General features: G+C 41.3%; 1 protein-coding gene across 3 annotated transcripts in view; it reads left to right on the top strand.

The window, feature by feature from the left end:
* The window catches only part of macrod2 (mono-ADP ribosylhydrolase 2), a 608,780-nt gene that overhangs the window by 394,335 nt on the left and 191,973 nt on the right, over positions 1 to 22,472 (top strand). For all 3 annotated transcript variants that reach the window (XM_053620436.1, XM_053620435.1, XM_053620434.1), the window contains exon 6: positions 17,857 to 17,978. In XM_053620436.1, the coding sequence (XP_053476411.1) occupies positions 17,857 to 17,978 (122 nt within the window). The remainder of the gene's footprint in view (positions 1 to 17,856; positions 17,979 to 22,472) is intronic.

Raw genomic sequence — 22,472 nt, 5'->3', positions numbered from 1 at the left:
TTAGAGAGGAGCACAACTCTGAAGCTGATGATTGGAGCGCAGTGGGATTGAAGACCAGTGTGCCTGGTCTCACAGATTTGTACGACTGAGTGATGAGTGTTTTCCTCATTTGGTGCTCATTTGTCCAGAGGGATGTCCTGGAGTGCGTTTCCAATTCGTACCCACACAAAGATTGCTCCTTGGAGACAACCTAGTATGTTAATAAGATGTCCAGATCATGCAACTGGAAAAACATAGTCCAGCGCTCCAGACATGCTTATATAATGCGTTGAGACACGGACATAGTTAGCAGGAATATACAAGAATAATATATTACGCTGTATCTCTCTCTCTCTCTTTCTCACTCTCTCTCTCACTCTCACTCTCTCTCACTCTCTCTCTCTCTCTTTCTCTCTCTCACTCTCTCTCTCATTCTCTCTCTCATTCTCTCACTCGCTCTCTCTCACTCTCTCTCTCTCTCATTCTCTCTTTCTCTCTCTCACTCTCTCTCTCATTCTCTCTCTCTTTCTCTCTCGCTCTCTCTTTCTCTCTCACTCTCTTTCTCTCTCTCGCTCTCTTTCTCTTTCTTTCTTTCTCACTCTCTCTTTCCCTCTCTCTCTCTTCTTTCTTTCTCTCGCTCTTTCTCGCTCTCTCTCACTTTCGTTCTTTCTCTCACTCTCTCTTTTTCTCTCCCTCACTCTCTCTCTTTCTTTCTCTCTCTCGCTCTCTCTCTTTCTTTCTTTCTCTCACCCTCTCTTTCTCTCTCTCTCTCTTTCTCTCTCTCTCTCTTTCTCTCTCACTCGCTCTCACACTCTCTCGCTCTCTCTCTCACTCTCTCTCTCTTTCTCTCTCACTCTCTCTCGCTCACTCTCTCGCGCTCTCTCACTCACTCACTTTCTCTCTCACTCTCTCTCTTTCACTCTTTTTCTGTCTTTCTCTATCTCTTTTTCACTCTCTCTCACTTTCTTTCTCTCTTTCTCTCTCGCTCTCTCTCTTGTTCTCTCACACGCTCACACACACACAAACTAACTCACTCCCAAGAGAGAGATGATCACACACAGTTCCATAATCTATAAACTGATTTATAAGGAAACCCACTAACCGTGTAGGACACCTCAGTAGCTCCTCCCACCCAGCTGCTCTGTTAAATCACTAATCTGTATCACATTTAACACGTTTATCAACAGTATTAAAACAAAACAACAACAACAAAAAAACCAGAGTTATTTGTACAAGCGTGAAGAAGCAAGTAAACAAGAGAACTAATGAAAGGTGAAAAACCTCACACTTGGCTGGATTCATGGGAGCCTTAGTAAAAGAACGTCAAGAGAGTTCGGTCAAGGAACGGTATTACAGTTTCACTTTCTAAAACTCCTACAGAGGGCAATAAGGGCAGTTTTTTGGAGAAGAATGTAAATTTACGTCTGACAGTAAGGGGAAAAAAAAAATGTATGCCGGTATTACAAAACAATGATGGATGGATAAATAAAACGAAGCTGTAACAGAATGAAAGTTTTTAAACACTGGGAATTAATTAGCCTCATGGGTGGCTGCGCTCAGCGGGGACGTAAGCTTGTTAGCCAGAATGAATTTATGAAGCGGGGTTAAAAAAACAAACAAAAAAACAACTAAAACCAGCAGAATTCCCCTTTTTTTCATTGTAGTTCCAGCGAATTTTAAATTACCTGGTGTTTCCAGATGGCAGTAGTTGAAATAGGCAGATTTGCATAAACAAACACCTGGTGTGTGTTAATTTGATGATTTTTTTGTTTTGTTTTGTTTTGTTTTTTTGTAAGCCAGACATTAAGAATGAAAATACATGCTATTGTAGAGACAATGTTATTTTATTTACTGTTACATTTGAGAGAAAAGTAAATAAATAAAAGAACGTTTTGGCCTGTAAAGCTTTTTCACCACCTAATAAATGCGTTGTGAACCTGCAGTGGCGTTCCTTCTGGTCTCGCCACACTTGAAACAATAATGTGCTTTTTCAGCAATGATAAATGTTTATTTTCCCTGGCATTGTCTCGCTGCTCTTGTCTGCCATGCTGCTATGAGCTCGCTTTGACAGTTTGACAGCGACAGATACGTTTGAGACCGGGGAATGAAGAATGAAAGCAAGGGAATGGGCGGGGCGGGGTTGGGGGGGTGGGAGGGGCGGGGTTGGGCGAGTGAGAGACGGAAAGAAAGAGACTCCATCTAGATTTCTTTATGTCGCAAACGCTGATGAACTGAGACGCGTCCTGCCTCGTGTTTGAACAGCAGATTTATGATCGTCACGACTCAGGAGTGTGTGTTTTTTTTTCATCGCACGGGGATTGACTAATATGCACACACGAACAACCCCGCTTTCCGCTGCAGAAGCAAACCGTCTGAATGTTTTATGTATTTATTTATTTATTTATTTCTAGACGTGCACCCGACGTCGCTGTCAAAGCTGCTAGCTTTTGACTTGGTGACATTTTCGGTTTGATTTCTGTCTGCTTCCCTCCATGCCGCCATCAATACGCTTGTCATGTAAACATCATCTCAGTTATTTAAGCCAGATCGAGCTCGTGACGTATAAAGGTCGCTACGGTACACGACGACAGGCGATGATCGTCTGCTCCAAAAGAAACGGTGTTCTGTCATACAGAGTAAAGGCAACCGATTAGCGTAGAACCGTACAGCAGGTTCGCCTTTCCGAAAAGATTCCAAGCACATTTCGAAAGCTCGAACCGTCACAAAATGGCGCATTTTTTTTGCGCGTGCATCCGTCGTGGTTTCGTGTGCATCGCGAACGCGTTAGGACTCTGTAGTTCCTTATCTGATAACATGTTTATAACGTAGCGTTGCTTTGTTTTATCATCGCACCATGGTGTGGAGGCGCTAGCATGTGTTGCACGCTACTGCTCCTGAATTCACCGCAGTGAATGAACACATTAAGCAGTAGCTCCACCTCGTTGTTAGACCACACATATAAATGTCGACGATTTATCGTTTTCGGAACCGCGCGTGGACGGAGATCTTTTCGAAAACACTTCGCGTGAATGGAGATTGTTTGAAAACAAAGGGGTGAAGATGTTTTTTCTGTATCTTATACAGATATTTAGATATGTGTAATCGGTAAGCTCTAAACATGACTGACATGTTTTTCTGCCTCTGCCACTAGGTGGTGCTGCTGCCATTGTCTTTTCAGGTTGCGTTCGTCCTCGCGACGTTCTCGCGTAGCACGATATCTCGAGAACGAGTGGTGGAATGTTTGCACAGTTTGTATCATTGCGTCATCATTGTAACCAGCAGATGAACTGATTAGATGTAGAGATGCACCGATACTAAATTTTCAGCCGATACCGATTATTCAGAGCGATATCGGCCGATACCGATAACCGATCATTCAGTGTGATATCGGCCGATACCGATAGTTCTGCCTTTTATACCTTCTTATAAATGAATAATAGTTAATTCCACAATTCTGAAAGAAATGCAAATTAAAAACTTTATTCTGTCCATTTCATCAAGCTGTTTCACAGTACCTGGTCTCAGAAACAGAAAACACATTACTTTAATTAACATTATCACAGGAACTAAATTTTAAAGTAAGATTTCTTAACTTATCGAATGTTATTAATTCATATTAACATTGACTGAATTCTAAAAAAAAAAAAAAAACTCCTGTTAGCCTCACATTCACTCACCACAAACACAAGCATTTCTACTTCATCACTGACATCAAACTGGTCATATATAATATCAACTCTTTTATATATCAACATTAACTGGATATGAAATATACTACTCTACAAATAGATTTTTCTGTGCTCTATATATATATATATATATATATATATATATATATATATATACTTTTTTCTCCACTCATCGTCATTCAAATCTTTCAACAGTGCCCTGGCGCTTTACTTCAGCGCCACAAAAAAAACCCATTTGTCTGGACGCCGAAACTCCCGCTTCACTGCTGCTCACTTCCGGCGTAAAATTTGATCAGTGCCGAGATTACAGAGATTACAAACTGCACTTCTGTCGTCATTCCACACGAGAGACATCATCTTTACACACGGCACGAAATCGATGTGTTTTCCCGCCCTCTTTTGATTGACGGGATATAATCGGCCCTGATCACCGGATGTTTTTAAACTATCGTTAGCGGGAGGAATAGACTTTATCGGCCGCTACATCGGTGCATCTCTACTTGAAACCACACAAAAAAACGTACAGCTCTGTATTCTAGTTTAATTTGTGCGCGGATCGGACGCCGTTCTCCGCGTCCGTTTAACCCTTCTAGTTTCTCCAGAGGCGTTTTTACGAATCGTCGCTTAAAAAAAAAAAAAAAAAAAGAGTATCTACTTAGTTCCTGTTTAATTCATTCCACCTGCTCTTGTATTTCACTTGCACCTCCTCCATCCCTCAATCAGAGAAGTGGGCGTCAATGAACTGACTCGAATGCACTTTAAACGTAGGAGGTGTTTCACCGACTGTTTCATCCTGTGTGTATTTTTACTTATGAGCATTGGTTCATCAAAGAATAAAGCCCTTTTGTTAACAGCGAATAAGACTAGGTGCATGCCAAAAATTGAGCCTTATTTTTATGTAATGTTTTGTTCCGAGAGAGAGAGAGAGAGGGAATTATCCCTGCTGGCTCATTTATACCAGGAGATTATCTAACCAAGCAATATCACTGGTGAGCTAGACGTCATGCCAGTGCAAAAAATAAAACCGCATCAACCAAACATGTCTCGACTGCTCATCTACAATCAGAAAAGTTGTTTAAATGCGATTTCTTTTTTCTTTTCCCTTCACTTTACACTTTTCCCAATCGATTGCACACCTGGAACTCCAAGGGCTACGAAAGTGCCTTTACCTTACAAATACCAGTGTCTCTGATCCACACAGAAGCCTCTTTGAACATCACTCTCTCTTCCCAGCATTCTCCTCTCTCTCTTTGTACGGTACGATGCGAGTAGAGGAGAGAGAGTGTGCGACGGAGGGTCACTCTCACCCAGACGTATTCACGACGAGAGCAGCGTTTTAGCCATCGGTATTCCACGGCTCCAAACCCACCGTGAAACTTCTTCCGAAACACGCTCGATACGCACGTACTTGTTTTTTATTGCGAGCGGTCGGCGCTACAAAGAATTCATACGCTTAATGTCCATGCAAATTTCCCACTGATGTTACGGAAGCCTGCAATCATCAGACAATACGAACTAATTGGCGCCTTTGTGTTGCGCGGAGATATTCTGTAACGCCGCCTTTAAATGATTAGCGCTCTTTATGTTTTCTCGAACGAATTCCGGGATAAACAATGAACAGAATGTGCTTTAGTCAGTGAAAATGATGCTGTTAGCTTTGTGGGGATTTTGCATGGAAGTACAGACGGATAAGATTTAAAAGCGTTTTCGGGTTTTATTTGTATTAAGGTTAACGCGGTCGTTTTAAAGCGGAATATAAAACACCATATTAAAACCAACATAAAAATGTAAATATAAGGCAACGATTTTTATTGATTATTTTATTTCTATTATTATTACACCATTCATTATTATTTTTTTAAAAATAATCTCTTTGTCTTTGACCCGTGTTTTGCACTTATTATTTTTTTTGTGGCCAAAAATGCTTGATTTGCTGTGGTGGTGGTGTTTTTTAAAATTTGCGGAGTTTATTGTGCGCTATTTTTTTTTATTTTTTTTTGGTGGAAAACTTCTCGAATTGGCCAGGTTACAATCACGATGATATATGCGGCGATGTTTCTTGGTAAACGAGACCTTTTAGCTGTACCCGTGTTCGACGCACGTGAACCAATGAGGGCTTGGGCTGGATGATCGTCGTGACGACGTCACGTGACGCGTCTCGGTCCAAACCCGTGTGGTCATTCTGAACAATTGCGAGCTCCTCCCATCCTATCACAGAGTTTGCTTGGATTTGCGTCCGTTTCTGCCATCGCAAAAAATCCCTCAATCCTGGAGGGACTGTTACGTGATTCCGTTAATCAACTCAAACTAAAATGTCTTCTTTAATACAGCAACTATGAAAGAGATTCAGCGAAGTCGCACGCAACTTTTTAACTCACCGAACAGACCTTAAAGAAGCTTGGAATTAAGTAGGATGCCCTCTGTTTATGTGATGGAGAACATCCCATGTGCGTTTTCTAAGGATCGCAAGCAGGAGCCATGAAAATAATAGAAAATTCTAACCCCATAATTAACAGCTAGTCCCGAGTTGATGTCAAGAACCGGTGAGCCGGAAAACAGCCGAATCATTTTCCTTCGTAAAACAAATACACTTGACTTAAACGTTTCTGATTTGAGCAATGTCTCATGCTAGCGCTGACATGATTTCATGGCGAAATAATCATTTCCCGTCGTGGTTCCTACAGCGTCTGATTTGATGAAACGAAATAATATTTAGTAAGTAATATAATTTACTGCATAATTTCCCGTTAGCCCTTCACACCTCCGAATACACATTTTTCAGCGCTTGCGTTATTTTGTGCTTTGTTGATTTTTAATTGTGATGGTAATTGCTAAGAGAAGCATGAAAGTGCTTTTGCTTATTGACTGAATGCTTCTGTGAATCGTGATAGATTAGCCCGGAGAATATTTGGGAACACGTGAGGAAGCCTGTTCTTTCCTGATGGTTTCCTGTTCGAAGCTGCGAATACGTAACCGATGCGTGACGTCTGACCTCTTTATCATTCGTATGGAAGCTAGTGGAACGTTCTTCCCGTTCTAAAAAATAATCATAATTGCACCCTTTACGTTCAATTGATAAACCGTACGAAAGTTTAAAAAAAATTAAAAAAAAAAAAGAATTAAAAATCCTTTTATTTACTTGTGAAGCCTTGCCTCTAGAGAAGTACTCTCCCAGATTTTGTTTGATTTCACTAAAACAGCAGGATCTTGCTTTGATGTGCATCTATTCTTTCGGTGGTTTCTCTCCCAGTGTGAAAGGCTCAAAAAAAAAAGCCACGAAAGTCTCTCTTGTGCTCCTGAGACTCTGTTTTAATGCACCGTTTGATGTCTGTTCCAGTCAGTGCTGAAACACCAAACGCTCTACCTGTTGCGGCTTGGAAAGCTTTTGCGCTAATGCTAGCCTAGCGCTCTGCTACCTCACTCTCCAGCTCGGCAACTCGTAATAAAGTGACAGCTCGGATGATGATCCGAGATTCTCACGCTCACTTTTAAAACGGGAAATAAACGATTTGCGCCTTTCGGGTTGGCTTTCGTATCGGTTCACGCCGGAAACCGGGGCACGGTCTGCATTCTTTATTTTATTTTTATTTTTTTTAACGTTTATTTATTTATTTATTTTCCTGACGCCGAGGTGATTGATACAAAAATCCCCATCCCCGAGTGATCCAAGCCTCGCTGCTGAGAGACGATGCAGTATTCAGTATCTGTGTCCCAGTCCTCCTCTGCAAGTTTTATAAGTGGATAGAAAGAGGAGTACAGTTCAGGATGATGGTTCAGCCTGATTTCTATTATTAATGGCTGTTGACTGGAGCCCGTAGGTAGTTGCCTGTAAGGTGAATCCTTCCTGCTCCGTTCTCGGCCTGTCGGGCAGCAGAGGCGTTGAAGGCACCCTCTCTCTGCAGGTTGATTAGAGCAGAAAGTCCGTCATGGAAACCTGAGCAGCATGGGTGTAGCTAAGGGGTGACCACCCCGGTAAGACTTTAAATGAGCTCATTTGAATAATAACAGAACGCCTACTACAGCGAGGTCCGTTTCATCATCGTCCAACGGCGAAGCGAACTATTCCCTTCCCCCGCTGACCACAACAAACAATAACATTGGCTTTCTTTAGTCCATTATTAGCTATTGTTAGGTAAAGACATTTGACCTCGTTTATCAATCTTTTAGTAAAGCTGTGTGGAAATGTTTGCGTAAGCCAAAGCGAACTAAAATTTCCTGCAGAATTGACAAATTTTCGGAAAAGCCGATGCTTGGGTCGATCGCCCCTATAGTGCCAAGTGCGTTCCCTCCACAGCTCGTTTGCATGTAGTGATACCCACAAAACTAGAAGCACGAAATGAACAGTCATGGTAAAGTCTTCTTCTTTCTTCTTCGTATTATTATTATTATTATTAGGTTATAACTTATTTTTGGGCTTGTTAAATCAAAGCATCAAACCAAATCTTAATTTTTCACTGCAACACTCCCGTTCTTTCATTGGCGGCTTGTTAGGAAGCCTACATATCATGATATATATTGGGTATCATCCCCAATGCCCAAATAACATAATCGAGTCTAATCTCGCCACCCCGTTGGAGAAGGTTTGACTCCGCCCCCTGCACTGTCTTCAGAAGACGATCCGTATTCACATCCCGTCCCGTTTCTCCACCTTTCCACTTACGGAAATGTGTCCTTGACTCATCGTATGCGTTATTCCTCAACGCCGATGGCCGATGGCGTTGAGGCGTGGACACGTATTCCCCAGGGCCTTTTTTCCCACCTGCTTGAAGAGGTGCGCCTAAAATACAACATTTTATTCCAAGATATCCCGCGAGACTAATTTTGCGGCGCGCTTTTTATGCCTTACGTTATCATCGCATATCCTCTACTCGGATTCGATCTATTCTTTATAGTCTGTTCCAGGGTGTGTATTAATTTATGCAAATCGAATGCAGCTCTCCAAAGGAAGAATAAAAGCACTGCGATGAAGGGGGGGAAAAAAGGATCCCTCTGCACTAAATGCATTGCGAGCAAAGCAGGGCTTCATTTGCATGATTAAGCTCCTCCGCATGTTTTTCGTGCGTTTTAGCAGTTTATTTTGCCCGGCGCAAAGCCGCGTATCAGTCGACTGCATGGTACACCTGTGTATTCTGCTGAATTCATTATCTAGCTGCATTGATTTGTGGTCGCCGCATGAATCGGTCGTGCTGGCTGTAAACCGCACGGAGGTTCAGCTGAGACAGAGAAAGGAGAGTTTATATGTACAGTATATAATGCGCCTGCGTCGGTCTGAATAGCCCTGGCCGTCGGTCGAGGGTTCACACAGAGGTTAGGCTCGCATAAACAGACGTGCAATGATGACACATCCTACAAACACACCTATAAAAGAAACTCAATCACGGTCCTCTTGCAAAATAATAGTCTTCTCTTCCACCTCCTGGAAGTGCCGGTCAGTATAGCGAGTCAGAGTGGCCAGTCGAAGGCCTTTATGAGGTGAGTTATACGAGTTCCTCGGTGCCCTGAGCACCGGACCGCAGGAGATACGTCAAATGGAAACTCTGTGGAATGGGGAGGGCTGGAAAAGTCATCGTCCGTGGCTGTAAGGGCCGCTTGATCCCTGGGGCAAAGTACACTGCTCGAGTACAATAATGAAAAACACTCCACAACCCAGAACTGACCCCGAATGAAGAGTAGGGAGGATGCGGGTGTGCATAAATCATTCTGTTTACTTCATAATGAGTACGATTCTCTCTAGAGGGATGATTTTCGAGGAATTGTGGCCAGGTAAAAGTGCGGAGACCGAGGAGGAGCGAATAACGATCGTGACCGTACGTATCCCTTCACCTTTCAAATGTTCCACACGAGAAGCTCTAAATGCTATAAACTCCAGAAATAACTTGATAAGTAAGTAAGTAAGTAAATAAATAAATATTGGGAGGAAAAAAATTTTTTAAGAAAGAAAAAGCACGTAATAAAAAAGCAGTAACAATTAACTCGTGTTGATTTATGTATTTATTCATTCAGTGTAATGAGAAACAACGGAATGTTCTAGGAGACTCGGAGCGGTACGGTGAGATACCACTGACAAGCAGACAGTATTTATTTATTTATTTATTTATTTATTTATTTGAAATTATTCTTTAAGTGAAAAATGATTGTCCATTAGTATCAGATACACCCTCTGGCATTTGTGTTTTTTAAACTGCGATGTTTCTGGGTTCTACAATATAACAATCGTTGTTTCCCATCCACAGCCCGGTTCCAAGTGTGTTATAATTCTTTATTATTACCGACATACTCCCTCATAACTTCAGGCGAAGCTGAAATACTCATATCCCGGCTGTTTGTGGTAGAACTGGATATATATATATATATATATAATATTTTGTTTTAAGTGCAGCTTCCCGACCAGGGGCAAAGGCTATAACTCCTGAAGTGTTCGTACGCCCAGGCGTCGTATGGACATAATGAAATACCGCGATCCATCAGTCAACAGAGACTAGAGTGTGATCAGAAAGAGACAGGAAACAGAAAATGTCCGTAAAAGCACGAAGAAGCCCCTTTAGAACGAATCACCTGTCAAGGTTTCTCCAAAGTTGCTTTTATGCGGACGTGTACGCACTTGCCTGGGAACGGGTTTATTGCAAGAGCGCATTATAAATGCATAGAATGGGAACAGGCAATCATCAGGACGTATCGTCGTAGCCTACAAATGCAGGCGAATACTCAAGGAAATGAGAAATATTTGAATTTATTTGTTCCAGTCGGAGCGATGGTGATATCTTGTCAGCATTCTCTTATGATAATAGATAATAGGAACGTTTGTGGTGTTGGTGGGGTTTTTTTTTCTTGTCTCTCTCTAACAAACATGTAACTCTTACCATCTCAACTGTTTTGTTCAATACTTATATTTAGGTGTATTTACATACGCGTGTAAGTAAAGTATCGTTCGATTTTCAATCCCGATCGGCCCGGGTTATCTGTCGGTAGCCTTGAGAGTACCTCTAGCTGTAATTTAAAGCGCGGGTTTATGTTAACGCACGGGTTTTATCATTTCTATAGTGTAACGGCTAAATCACAGGGACTTTTATGGCACACGCCTCACGTAATCTAAAGCTTATAATAAACAGATATTTAAATCCGATTATTTCCATAAGGTGAAGTTTGTCTCCAGTCTCCAGTGTCAGCAGTTTGTACCAGTCAGTAAGTTTTCCAGCAACGAGAGCCTTCAGGACAGAGATGGGCGTGGTTTATTAGGAAAATGATGAGATCTGGGGGTTGTTACTTATTTATTTTTGATATTATTACTTTTTGAATAAAAGAAAAAGAGGGAGACTGGTTGTTGAACGACGTTTTATAGTTGCTTAAACGCATGTGAGAACAGGAACCAACTGGTTAAAAAAGTTAGTTCAGTATGTCATTCGTTAATAGATTAACTATCGTCCTAGAGCTCATTTAACTAGGAGTCGTAACTTCCCGTAAATTCCCGAGCTCCGACCAGGAAAAAACACAAATTTAAAAAAAAACGCCCACGCAACGTCCTACTCGGGAAGGTTCGAGTTCCTACGACTTCAGCAAGGGATGTCGAATCGACATGGCCGCGCACAGCATCAGCAATAAACTAAGTAGCACCTCTTGCTTTTAAAAGAGTATTTGCTTTAAATCAATCCACACACACACACACACACACACATTCACTTGTTAAATGTATAAGACTGACGATACAGATCGCTGTTCTTGAGGAGAAAGTTATTCATCACTCGTCACTGTTAGAGCTGGCTGAGGTGTTGCTAAAAAAAAAAAAAAAGAACACGGTGGTGTACGTCCCCCCCCCCTCTCCCCGCCCCTACCTACCCCCCATATTTACAGCTCGATTACACAGAGATCGAAAATCACATAGAGATCCAGCTTCCCACTTCCAATAAATCAAATCCAGTATATAACACTTTGGGACTGTACTCTTAGAGGAAAATAATCCATTTACACGCAACCTCCTTACGCGACAAGCCTACACCAGCCCTGTTTTTATGCCTTACCCATCAGATATAAACCTCTGAAGAATTCCGTGCAGCGTGTGAATGCACCAAGCATTGTAAGTAGCAGTGTTTTGTACAGTTGAACGCCACGATCGAACTCGTCCAGCGCAGCTCAGGGTAGCTATGATGTTTTATTTATAATATTTTGTCGTGGGATTTTATCCTTCCTGAGTAAGCGCTCATGCCAGTGATAATGGCTCTGCTTTCACTTTTATGAATTCACCCACGGCCCTGTCCAGTGCCTGCACACACACACTAATTGGTGTGTTGCAGCTCCAGCGGTCCGGTGCCTCATGCATTTTTCATAAAAAGCAACGGGCACATTATGGCCACATTGTGCACGGCTGGTCCAGTCCGGCTGGTGTGGGGAGAGACAATATTTCACAGCGTTACAGCCTCATTAAGGTCCATGCCAGCATCTAGAACACACACCCACACACACATACAGTTGAAAAAGTGCTTCTTTAAGCATGGCTGATGCTATGCCTATAACATAAATGATTATTTCAGAAGGCATTGCTTTGTCTTGTTTTCATTACCTGGTATAAATGTTGTAGTGTTTTTGACAGAGCGCGTGCTCAGTGTTTCCATCATGCAACTTCAGCACATATATACTTCGGAGACTAGGAAGTACGGAGGGGTTTGCCTGTGGAGTATGGCGTGGAGTTCATTTATGTTGTACACCTTGTGGGATATTTACATCGACATCATTATTACTGGGGTTGCAGCGATGCCATTGTTTTCTGTACCAGTACGTTTTTTCGATACTTGTATCAGTTGCAACCAGCAATTAAAGGGGGCCAAGCACTTTTAGGCCCCGCTTGTTAGTCATGGAAGGAAAAAAACAACAATTGGAACTAACCATAACCATCTTCTTCCCAAGAAGATGTACTAAATTTGAAGGCAAAACATCAATCCGTTGCCGAGCTATTGCTTCGCTTCCTGTTTTCAGTAGCGCTCCTAAGTTGCAAAGAAACTCACGTCTTGGTTGTTAACTTTAGGTCATGTCGCTGAATAGATCTGACAAATTTGGCGTGCCCTCACTTCCTGTTTGGTGACTTATCCGTCAAATTCGTGTGTGCATTACGCACATGTCTGAGAACTGAGAAACAAGCCTCATGATGCTGTGGACCAAATATCCTGTTGATTATATTGATGATCAACAGGTTTTTTTTGCTCGCAGTGATATCATCCAAATTCGGTGACGCTTGGACAAAATATGAAGACGACGACGACCACGTTTTCGCTTTGACTTCTGCCCATGCTCACTGATAGCGCTCACACGCTCTGTTAAAGATGCTTTTTAAACCCCATAAGATGTTTTCTTTCCTTCGATTGTATTGTATGGTTGCACGGTATACCGGTACTACGGTAGTATCGCACTACTAAAGCCTTCAAAATACAACCGACGTCACTGTATTTTTTTTTTTTTTTTTAAATGGTAGTATCGTCAATATGGTAGTACCTTAAGTAATGTTGTATGTACAGAAGTTAATACTATTTTCTCTAAAACGACACGCCTCACTGCTTTTGCAGAATACACAAAGGTTAGCGACACTTCATCTAACCTAAATTCTATACCTTAATCTTTCAAGAATCCCTGTTCGCTAGTAAGCAAGCTAAGGTTACACTAACCGCTGTGTGTAAGTACTAAAATTAGCCGACGCGAGCTAGCGTTATGCTAACCGCTGTCTGCAAATTCTAAAATTAGCCATGTTCGATAGTAAGTGAGCTCACGTTCCCAATTTTACGATTTATTTCTTTATTTTTGGTGTTGATCACTCTAGGGAGCAATAGATGAAATATGCGACGCACTGAATTAGTGGCTTCTTCGTTCTCATTAATAAAGTATTGAGAGGAAAATCCGGTTTGTCCGTTTTCATTTCTGTCGATGCATTTCTGTGAACTTGTTTCATGTCGTAGATTTGAATTAACTCAATATTGCGTGGTATCGTGATACTTCAGCCAGTATAGTACCGTAGATATCGTAGGTACAGTAAGTTTATGGTATCGTGACAACCCTATTGTGTTGTAAGGAGATGCTGTATTAGCATCCCTTGACATTTGGAGCCTGCTTTGCTTTGATTGCTGTCATTAATCATGAAATACATCCAGATTTCTGTCATTACATGTCGTGTATGTGTGTATATATGAGTAATGAGCAAGGGATTGGATCGATACGTAATACAAGTTTCATTGATGTGTCCATAATTTATTATCGTTACTGTAGCTGATTCATTCATTCATTCATTCATTCTGTGTTTTAAGTTCAAATTAATAACACTTGTGTGTGTGGTGGTGGTGTTTTTTTTTTTTTTTTTGGTAAGATTTCTTTGTGAGGTGATTTGACGTTACGATGAAGACATGTAGCCCATTTTATACCTCCCCCAACACACACACCCACACACACCCCATCCCACAGAAATGCACTTAAAAGTCCCACAGTACAGCGCTTAAAAGGGAGACGCTTTCCCGCCTCCATTTCACTCATCTTTCCCAGTGGCACATTTCAATTATCCATATTTAACAGGATTTAATATTTGAATGCACAAATGCCTATTTGATGTGGGGAAGTCAGATTAATGAGTCACGACATTATCAATCTTTAATAGGCCTTAAAGTGAGATTTATGGTTGTTTCAGCTTTAGACGAATCACGCTGTTGGATGTGTCACGCTCCTGTTCTGTATGAATGCTATTAATATTTTTTTTCCATAGCGACACAATTCCAGTCTAGCAATTATTTGTGCATTTTATCTTTTCTTAAAAATGTCTTGTTTACGGAGAGGTGACTTAAGTGTGTGTGTGTTTTGTTTTTTTCCCTCCAGATTGTTTCTGACAGGCTGCTTTTGGCTTGTGAATTGATTTGTAATGTGGTGGGAGCAGATCAAATATTGGAAGTGGTTTTATTCATAAGAACGGTGATTATGCAATGAGAAAAGCTCAGCCTTTCCCCCCCCCCCTCTCTCTCTTGCTCTGTTTATCTTTTTTCTCTACTCCTGCCCTCTCTCTCTATCTCTCTCTTTCTCCATTTACCCAAGCACTAGAGAAGAAATCGTCCCTGTAATGTCTCACTAAATAATGCAAACATGCTTCCTGTTCCACATCTATTCCACATACGAGGCTCAGACAAGCAGGCCTGTGTGTGGAAGTTTTACTCTGTAAAAATCGTGTGCGTATTTTGACTCGCCTTATTTTTATTAATCATACCTTCACTCCCAGTGGCAAGGCCATTGTTATTCAGTCACACAAGTCTCTCGGCTTTCCAAAGGTCTCCGGCAGCCGCCGATGTCATCTTAACAAGGTTTACAAGCACTAAACATGAATGCCTCTGGCAAGTTGGCCTGGTTACATCACTTTTCCGCCCACCTTAAGCCACCCTGAGGAACGGAGCAGAAAGACCCGTGTTATTTCTCTGTTGGATCAGTGCTTAACTTCTCTTGTTCTCCTGTCATCACTCCTATGATTCTATTAAGCTCTCGTATTCTGGCTGCCTCGGCAAAGCTCGCGATGATTGACACACCAAAGCATCACGATGCAAAGGAGGAGAGGGGCCAGAACAGATATGAGTGCAGTATAGGAATAGACACAACAAAAGAATCCTAATTGATTTTCTATCTGCACCACCGTTTCATTAATGGGCCAGATTTTAGGACAGTCGGCCTCATTTAAATAGCCCCTATTGTCCCATTGTGAAGACGAATGACATTGCTGTTTGCAGAGCATGCTAATATTTCAACACAGTTCACTGCACAAGCTAATGCATTCCTATCAGTGTGTAACAGACTTCTGGATCTGCCTGATACCGAGAACCGGGCCATTTAGCCCTTGTGACTCTTAATTTTTTTTAAACATTGAATCACAAAAACAAAATGAAAAAGCAACACACATATATGTAATATGTATGTGTGTGTGTGTGTGTGTGTGTGTATATGTGTATATATATGTATATGATGTCACGAGACCGATATTTCGGTACCAACATTCTTACGTGACAGTACTTGTTTTCTGCAGTAGTACCGATTGTAATAAAGGTACCGAGGTTGCAATTCTTCCGGAACTGTAGGGGGCAGCAAATACGCGCCAGCGTTTTAGTCAGTCCACAAGCGGTGAAGAAGAACAACGCCTACAAGCACACGGGAAAAACTACAGAAAATTAGCTTAGCTTAACCAGTTTAGCTCCGCCCCGACTCGTTGAGAGGGAAAGAGAGGAAAGCTAGTATCGTTCATTTCAAACAAAGCGAGGAAACACCTGGAATTTGGCGAAGCACTTGAAACACAGGTCCTATATTATGTTTGTTTGAGGCAGCTGACATTGTGGCCGTGAAACCAGCTAACGTTATGCTCCATGTAATGTTAGCGATAGACCGTTATTTGTTAACGACGCTAACACATTGCAGTGTTATAAACGACGTCCTAATAGGCCACCATGCATCGCCATTCAGCCCGTGTCCTGTCAGCTAAATGTAGCCTAATGTCACTAATAATTATTCACATGTTCATGCTTTTAATAAATCTTTTTATCCTGCCACCATATCAGTGAATTTAAACTAATGCTCGCATTCAGAGTATAAGGGGTGTGTGTGTGTGCTCGCGCGCGCGTTTAGGAGTTCACCTTAGCACTAGTTATTAGTCATTGACTACGTTTACATGGACAGCAGTAATCTAATTATTGACCTTAATCTGAGTACGATAATATTGTGATTAAGGTGTTTACATGAGTCGCTTTTAGAATACTCCTGTCATGTTCCCGTTTTACATGTTTTAGAACATAGTTAGATTAACAGTCCGCGTCATTACGTCAGCGCGCCACGCCGTCCGACGTTCCTCCAGAATTTCTCGTATCAACATACAGTTCGTCTACGTTATGGTACCGTACACAGTTTTGTGTGTTTTTATTAATTTTTTTTACGAACGCTTTAAGTGCATTTAATTATTTGTCATGCTATATGTGCTAATAGACAACTGCTTGAAGCGGTGGGTGTGTCCCAAATCGCGTAGTTACCGTCTATATAGTAGCCGAGATGCATGTTTTTCCCCACTACATGCCTATAGTAGGAAAGTATGCGATTTGGGACACAGCCGAACTCTCTTGATCGCCGTAAAACTGCCGTGTGTGATCGTGTCCTGTCGCAAAATGCGGTGAAAACTCCCACACGACGTTCATAATGTGATTAAGGTGTTTACATGTCTTTAATACACGTCCATAATGCGACTAAAACAGGAGTACTCCACCTGTCTTAATTAGATTATTGCTTACTTCGATTATGACCTTAATTAGAGTAAGGTAAGTAAAAATGGCTGTTTACATGATAGTATCTTAATCAAAGTATGGTCTTAATCGGATTAAGAGTGTATTATTGTTGTCCATGTAAACGCAGCTATTGTCAGGCATAGTGTTTGATAACTAAAATATCCCCCTCTCTCTCTTTTTGCCAGTATCAGCCAGAGGAGGATGTCCTCCAGGAGTTTTTAATTGTATTTTTTTTTTAATATATATTTTTCTTTTTTTTAAAAAAAAAAACACACCATGGTATCGACTTTGGTATCGAGTATCGTATACTTTTGGTGGTATCGGTACTGACTACTAGATATTTGGTGGGTGGGTGGGTGGGTGGGTGTGTGTGTATATGTGTATATATATATATATATATATATATATATATATATATATATATATATATATATATATAAAATATATTCTCCATATATTCCTAGTGGTGAATTTGTTCAGGTGACTGGGTTGAGTAGATGTTGTGGGACTAAAATGTATGTTTTCATAACCTATAAAGGAAAAAGACATTGAAGCGTTTGACGTTAAATGGATTCACACATTAATGCAAAAGTAAGCATTTTAATGATGACATTTCAAGGTAGAGTGTGGTACTACAGCAGTAGACTGGCAAAGGCTGTTTTCTAAGTGCTTTCTAAGTAGATGTTTTACGTTATTTATTTGAAATATGCACGTAGGTTGTTGTTATTAAGGGCGTGTGTTTTACCTTCACTTACATGCTAGATAAATTTGCATACATATTTATAAATGCGGTATTAGTACTTCACAAAATGGCGCCCCAACCGTGGAATCACCCAGCGACTTGATCTGTGATATCCAGCTTTGTAAGAATTTTGTCTGGCTTATGTTCTGTAATATTTATCTAAGAACTGTTTTTGCAGATGTGATCCACACTGTTGGCCCCATTGCTAGAGGAAACGTGGGCTTGGTCCAAAAAGCAGATCTTGCATCCTGCTACAAGAGCTCCCTAAAGCTGGTGAAGGACTATAGTTTGCGCTCTGTGGTGAGTACTGTAAGAACCTTCATAACGTTGCCTCTTTCCTAGTCTCTGACCAAACACCAAAAAGTCGCACGGAAACAGAATATCGAATGAATGAATGAAGAGAATAGTTCACCTGTAGATTGAGAACTTCTGAACTTCATTCCTCATACAGCACTGATGAAATCAGAAGCTGTTTTATGAAAGGATTTAAACAGTCTGTTGCTTGGTCTTAAGAATAAATAAATAAATAAATAATCAAGGTCTTGAACCAGCCTTGCTGTTGGCAGCCACTGCATGTTGCTTTCTGCAGTCATTATTTTATGACACACTTTATCTTCTCAAGAGGTTTCCTTTTTTTTTTTTTTAAGCTTTTTAAAATGAATACACTTCAACAACACGACAATAAAACACGCTGCGTTACTCCCGTTTCTTCCGAGACCCTGGAGTGGCCGCCTAGGTTAATGCACTTTTCCATGACAAAAAGTCTATTATTGCACGGTGTTACTTAAATACATTATTCTTCATCGAGTCAGATTGAAATAAGCGTTTCATAAATATAATTAAAAGAATAGAGGTGCAAGCAGTTCCTTGCGTAAGTACTGTTTAATGATTTGTTGTGATTTATTATTATTATTATTATTATTTTTTTAGAATTCGATTTATTTCCAGACTTTTTGCCGTCTCGAGTATGCCTATTGGAAAGCTCCAAGCAGGATTTGATATGGCTTTTGTCCAGCAGTAGGTTATGGTTGTCCTGTGAACAGCTTCTCCTAGCTGAGCTTCTCTGACTAGTCACTGAATTTTGGTGGATAGCCCCCTTGAGGTTTTAATGGTGCTCTGCAGTATGCGAGGACTTTGCTCTGGACTTTCCTTGATCTTCGTGATGCTGTTTGTTTAGGTATGTTCTCTCTCTCTGGTCATTCAGGAACAGGTCGATTTATGTTGAGATCATGTGACGCTTGTACACTACCGAGACCTATACTGTACTTGCGCATTACATGATGTCCCATGCCAACATGTTGCATAAGAGGGGGTGGACACTTTTTTTGCAAGTTAAATCCATTTCCCTTCCAGGTTTTAACACTGTAAAATGTGGAAAAGTTCATGGGGAGCGAGTACTTATCCGAGGCAGCGTATACCCGCAGGTTACAAGTATAACTTTAACAGTGATAGGTGTAACGAAGAGCAGGAGCTATGTTTATAAGCAATAAACTCGGGTCATTTTTCAGCTCGGTGGGCTTCCAGACGGCCGAGTCCCGATGCCTTAATGAATCTGGCGGCAGACCAGAGTGTTTGGCCTGGGAAGAAGCGGCGTCAGAAGCCACGCTGCTCCAGCTGCTGGCCCTGTCTCCACCATCTGCTCCACATAACTTATGAATCTGCTTTAATCCGTGGTGGCCACAGCCCGAATGAACGCTCCAAAAATCCCTATACTGGTTCCCTGAGACCCAGCACCAGTGCAGAACATTGACTGTTTCCAGCAATTAGTAGAGACGAGGCCACCTCAGACTTGAATAAGTGCATTCCCATCATGAGGATGAGGAAGCTGCTTCATCATTGTCCACTCATGTCTGCTCAGCCCCTTACCAGTATTGAAAGAGCGAGTTCATTTGCAAGCCCAGATTGCTGCTTCAGTAGCCGTGACTAAATCCTGATTAGCAGGTGTAGTTAGCTCGCTGTTGTCAGACAGACCACACAGGAATGACAGGCAGACCTGACATGTACGCTAACTTCGCAAACCCTCCAAATTCCTCCGAGCGCTCATTAAATGGAATCGGAGAGACTCAGGAAAGGGGCCACGTACCCAGCTCCTGTTTTTCTTCCTCCGTCCAGCGCCGCCTTCAGCTCCCTGCTCGTCCGCAGCCGCATTCCTGCACATTTATTTCATTTTCCACTTTCATTTATTTATTTAGTAATTCACGTATTGATGAGAAACAGGGCTGCGCTTTCACGGAGAGGGCTGGCCCTGCTTTGGTGGGACGTGTTTGGACAGCTGCTCCTGATTGAAAGAGCCCCTGTGGATGACTGGACATTGTCCCATGAGCTCTGTTCCTTTGCACTGTACCTCGTGTTTAAAAAATAATAATAATAATAAAAATCTCTTTATTTTCATCTAATACGCATATGCTGTGAAAATCCCTAATTGCTGTCCCATTCTGCCTTGCTGCTGAGCTTCTTTCATTACCCCTGTGGTGTTCTTTGGCCCAGGAGCAGCTCATGCTGACTAGCCGTGGAAGCTTTCAGGATAGCCGGATAGCGGATTAGCACTAAGCTTATTGGAAAGTGCAGAACGGAGGATGCTCCTCACCGAAGGAGAATGCAGAGGGTTAAGGGAGGTGGACTTGGTTTCAGAGATACAACAGCGCCTATAGTGGAGATTTCCAAGCGTTACTTTGGGATTTAATTCAAAACAAAAACACTACCTGAAAAATAAACTTGAGCAACCAAAGACGGGGGACGGGCTAGCTGCATAATCCCATGGTTTGAGACTGCAAAGCTTTCCCCTTCAGGCAATGAGAGTTTGGAACACATGCTGTAGTCCATGTGCACAGCACGGATAAATTCCCCTTGATTACCTCAAGAGATAGGGGCTTATTTTGAGTCAGTTTCAGAATATATATATATATATATATATTTAATATTATATTTGTGTGTGTGTGTGTGTATATATATATATATATATATATATATATATATATATATATATATATATATATATATGTGTGTGTGTATATATATGTGTGTGTATTTATATGTATATGTGTGTTTGTGTATATATGTGTGTGTATGTATATATATATATATATATATATATATATGTGTGTGTGATATATATATATGTGTGTTTGTGTATATATGTGTGTGTGTATGTATGTGTATATATATATATATATATATGTGTGTGTGTATATGTGTCGGCGTTTAAATGCAGATTTGGGTGCAATATCTCGATCTCTTTCATATAAAGAACTTCCATTCTTTCAATTTGTGATTGAACCTCATTGGTCACTTTTTTTTTTTTTCTTCCCTTTTCTCATTTTTTCTTATTTAATGCGCTTATCTTCATGGGCATTTAGCGAAATCATTCCACATGGAATTTTTCAAATGTATTTAACTAATACACTCCCCAGGGTTTTAACTTCTAATTTATTAGAAGCAGCTAAATGCTACTTTTTTTTCTTTCTGGGAATGGGAATTATCTGTTATGGATAAAAGGGAGGGAAGGAGTTCATGCAAGAAGTAGGTGTACTCATGCAGATGGGGATGAGTAATGTTATGTGAAGAGGGATACCGTATCCTACATTAGTTTAGCACATCACTCTCGTGCATGCTCAGCTGCAACCCTTGGCTAGGAAGCCGGATGAAGGATGGGCTTCATCTAGAAAAATGATGAGCTCCCTGAGCCAAGAAACAAGGCGGTTAACCTCCCAACTGCAGTTCAACACTTTTTCGAGGGGCAGGAAGAGACCGCTAACGTCCTCGCTTTGTCTCTGTCCGGTCCGGTCAGGGCATTTACTGACTGAACTATATTAATATTGAGAGAAGTTCATGATATAACTGGTTGCAGTTTTGTCTCCAGTGTAGATTGTGTATCATTTATTGACATGTTCATTCTTCCCCATACATTTATTTTCATTGTTGCACCTCTGCATACTGTATTCTAATGAACTTCGGGGGAAAAAAAAAAACCCCGTCATGATGTGTCTGTTTATTCAGTGCGATCCAACCCAGCCACTCATCCCCCCCCTCTCGCTCTCTCACGCAGAAATCCCTCGAGACACGCACACACTCATTCCCATGTGTGTATTTTTTCTCCGGCCAAGTGGGCAGCGTGTCACGGTCCCCCACAAGGCTCACTTGGTAATCAGCAGCGAGAAGCACGTTCCAGAACATCAGCTTTGGGAATAGTGGAGACCACAGCCAAGCTGTAGTGGGTTTGCCATGTGTCCACCGAGCTGTAGAATGCTCTTCAAAAAAAAAACAAAAAAAAAAAACTGTAGCTCCAGGGTCTCTGGCTTGCTAAGAAAATATCATAAATTCCCAAACACAATAGCTTTTTGTTTGTGTGAGATGTCAGCGGTAGATGTTCACACATAAAGGAATATCCTAGAAGAAATTTCCTTTGGCTTTAAATGGGCCTGGATTGAAAATGAATTGCGACACTTGTACCATCTGGATTTGGGGAGAAGCTGCCTTATCCCATTGTCAATATTTGTTGGCACCAGAACATGTTAAGTGGTTCCATTTCAGTTTAGTGGATGGAGCTCATAGTATTGTCTATTGAGAAACCATGTCAGGAAAGTTCATGCTTTCTCTTTCTAGGCTGAAAGGGATTAGCTTCTTTGTAGATGATTAACATAAACGAGTACCTAACGCAGGGCAAATATCATAAGGAATAAGAGTTTTTTTGGGTTGTTGTTTTTTTTTTTTTGTGGCGCAGTGATGCCAACTTGGCATTCACGTATTGGGACTCCTGAAGGTGTTGACTTCATGGAGCATTGACTCCCAGAGTGC

This window comes from Ictalurus furcatus, chromosome 3 (genome assembly GCF_023375685.1).
Source record: "Ictalurus furcatus strain D&B chromosome 3, Billie_1.0, whole genome shotgun sequence".
Lineage (NCBI taxonomy): Eukaryota > Metazoa > Chordata > Actinopteri > Siluriformes > Ictaluridae > Ictalurus > Ictalurus furcatus.
This window is presented reverse-complemented; position numbering and strand designations above follow the sequence as displayed.